At 46.9% G+C, this 3,366-nt stretch overlaps 1 protein-coding gene across 1 annotated transcript in view; it reads right to left on the reverse strand.

The window, feature by feature from the left end:
* Positions 1-3,199: 3,199 nt before the first annotated feature.
* LOC135116070 (uncharacterized) overlaps positions 3,200-3,366 on the reverse strand; it is an 89,016-nt gene continuing 88,849 nt past the window's right edge. Inside the window, exon 4 of the mRNA XM_064033280.1 lies at positions 3,200-3,366. This exon is cut by the window's right edge and continues 96 nt beyond it. Coding sequence (XP_063889350.1) covers positions 3,200-3,366 — 167 coding nt within the window.

A 3,366-nucleotide genomic window follows, 5' to 3' on the forward strand; every position in this document is an offset into this window, starting at 1 on the left:
CGCGCCCGTTCACGTGGAAGGGAGCGGAGCAGGTGCAGGAAGCGGAGGGGAAATCATTGGTACTTAGAGCTCGTTGTGAGGTTGAGAGACAGCCTAGGAGAGAGGTGGGGGTTGGGAAGGAGGCGCGGAAGGTACAAAGCATGAGGTTAGGGGTTAGGAGGAAAAGAGTATGAGGTTATGAGGGCAAGGACTGCACGGATGAGGGTACAGGGCGTGGGGTCGCGGCGCCCTGGTAAGAAAGAGAGGGATTATAGCCTGGAAGTTTGCTGAGTCGTGTGTGTATGTGTGTGTGTGTGTGTGTGTGTGTGTGTGTGTGTGTGTGTGTGTGTGTGTGTGTGTGTGTGTGTGTGTGTGTGTGTGTGTGTGTGTTTGGCATATATGTTGCGAGGGCATGTGTTTAGCAGGCGTGTCTATCAAGGTGCGTGATGTGCGTGTGGAGGTGTGTGATTAGTGCAAAGGCAAGGTCTGTTAAGTGTGTGTGTGTGTGTGTGTGTGTGTGTGTGTGTGTGTGTGTGTGTGTGTGTGTGTGTGTGTGTGTGTGTGTGTGTGTGTGTGTGTGTGTGTGTGTGTGTGAATGGAGCGTTTTGGAGGCGTGCGGCTAATGATGGGGCGTGTGGGCGTGAGTTGGCTGACGTGTGACTGTGGGCGGACAAGGAAGCACTGCGTGATCACACCTGTGGCTCGGGCAGGTAAGTAATTCAAGCACTGTCTTTACATCACCGCAAGACACGCACTGAGAGAGAGAGAGAGAGAGAGAGAGAGAGAGAGAGAGAGAGAGAGAGAGAGAGAGAGAGAGAGAGAGAGAGAGAGAGAGAGAGAGTCCCCATAGAAAAACAATTCCCATCAAACTTTACACATACGAGCAACACCACCAAAAACTACAGAGCGAGGCACAGATAACTACAGTAATCATGGCCAGAGAGGAAAAAACTGATAAACTCCTAAACGATAAACAATTCCCTTAAAAACGTCATACATACAAGCGAGACACCACCAGATAATACAAACAGAGGCACGGGATAAATAAATAAAGAGTAGTGAAGGACAGAGACAGAAAAAAAGAAAATCAGGTTAAACTAACGACAAACAATTCCTTTAAAAAAAAAATGACACGTACGAGCCAAACACCAAATAACACACACAGAGGCCCAGGTAAATAAATAAAGAGTAGTGAAGCCTATTTCCCGTCGCCGGATAAATGCTGCAAGCTCTTGAAAGTGGACCATCAGTAAATTGAATTGTTGAAAGTGACACTGGAGCGAGACGAGGCGTTCCCCTTCAGGCTGCGGAATCAAGAGCATGTTCTCCTCTGCGCCTTTCATAGCACGGTGAGCAGCAACAGTGCCTTAAAGAAAACATGTATCGACACCAGCTTTACTCGCGATAATGAGCCCTACCCACTCGTATCACTGAGACGAAAAATACCTGGCGTGAATTAAACATGACCATCGATCACACACGAGACACGAGGGATGAATGAAGGTGCTCCTGGAGGTGACGACGAGGAGAAAAGGTGAGGGTGGCGTGAGCTGAAAGGAGGAAAAGCGACGAAGGAATGAGGAGAGGCCAAGAGAGAGAGAGAGAGAAAACTAGAGGAGGTCAGAGTGGGAAGGCTAAGGAAGAGAAGACGTGTGAAGGGAGGGAAGGAAGAGGAAGGCCAAGAGAAGGAAGGAGGGAAGAGGGAACAGCTAAAGGAGTGAAGGGAGGAGAGAAGGCTAAAGAGGGAAGAGGAAAGCTAAGAGAAGGGAGGGAAAGGAAGAGGGAACAACTAAGGGAGTGAAGAGAGAGGGAGAGAAGGCTAAGGAGGGAAGGAAGAAAAGGATGAGAGAGAGAGAGAGAGAGAGAGAGAGAGAGAGAGAGAGAGAGAGAGAGAGAGAGAGAGAGAGAGAGAGAGAGAGAGAGAGAGAGAGAGAGAGGTAAGAAAAAAAAAACAATTATGGAGAGGAAGATTAAGAGGGTGAAGGGAAGGGAAGACTATATATGGAAGGGAAAGCTGAGAGGAGAAATAAAAAGGGAGAAAAGGAAGAAGGAAAGCAAAGGAGGGAAGAGAGGAATGACTAAGAGAGGGAGCGGCAGAGAGAGAGAGAGAGAGAGAGAGAGAGAGAGAGAGAGAGAGAGAGAGAGAGAGAGAGAGAGAGAGAGAGAGAGAGAGGGACGAGGCCGCGGGAGTGTAATAAGCTTATATTTGCAGCCTTCCTTAAGCTTCACAAAGGCCTTTAATTAAACAGAAAATGAACTAAGTAATACGAAAAAGCCACCTCATCTCACCTCTCCCTTCTCGTCCCACAGCCTCTTCCCGCCCACACTCGTCCCTTCCCGTCCCCGTCCCTCTTCCCGGCCAGCATCCCGCCGCTCCTGCACTTCACAAGACACATCTAACACACGCCGGCCCAGATACATGTCTGTCCATGTGTCCAACAAATATTTACTGCTTCAAATAGCGATCAACGTGTCATATCCTCTCCCTCTCTCTCTCTCTCTCTCTCTCTCTCTCTCTCTCTCTCTCTCTCTCTCTCTCTCTCTCTCTCTCTCTCTCTCTCTCTCTCTCTCTCTCTGTACATTACTTCAAAGCATCTTTTCCTTATACATTTAACTTTTCTATACTTCTTTAAGCTCTCTCTCTCTCTCTCTCTCTCTCTCTCTCTCTCTCTCTCTTGTTGTTGTTGTTGTTGTTGTTGTTGTTGTCTCTCTCGCTGTTGTTGTTGTTGTTGTTGTTGTTGTTGTTGTTGTTGTTGTTGTTGTTGTTGTTGTTGTTGTTGTTGTTGTTATTCTTCTTCTTCTTCTTCTTCTTCTTCTTCTTCTTCTTCTTCTTCTTCTTATTATTATTATTATTATTATTATTATTATTATTATTATTATTATTATTATTATTATTATTATTATTATTATTATTATTATTATTATTATTATTATTATTATTATTATCATTATCACAATCATTACTCCCCCCTCCAGACTTACACACCTACCCACCTATCTAGCTACCTACAAACCAACTACCTACCTATCTATCAATCTCCATCCATCTCTCTATCTATCTATCTCCCACAAATGCACGCATCAGTCTGTCCGTCCGTCCGTCTCAGCCCAAACTGTTCGCTTCGTGCCGCCGCTGACGTGGAGTTTGAGTTTGACCCGCTAGCAACATCAAACAGGAGGGATCAAAAGACCGAAGACTTCAGATGGGTGCGTGAGGGGGTCAGGGGGCGATGGGAGGGTGATAGGGGGTGATAGGGGGACACAAGGAGGGCATATCAAGGGCTCTGAGAGTGTAGGGAACTCGGGCACGTGGAGGAGGTAGGGGAGAGATAAAAGAGCGTCTAAGTGGTGATGATGCTGCCTCGTGTAAGCTGTGAGAGTGACGGG

Source organism: Scylla paramamosain, chromosome 30 (assembly GCF_035594125.1).
Source record: "Scylla paramamosain isolate STU-SP2022 chromosome 30, ASM3559412v1, whole genome shotgun sequence".
Classification (NCBI taxonomy): Eukaryota; Metazoa; Arthropoda; class Malacostraca; order Decapoda; family Portunidae; genus Scylla; species Scylla paramamosain.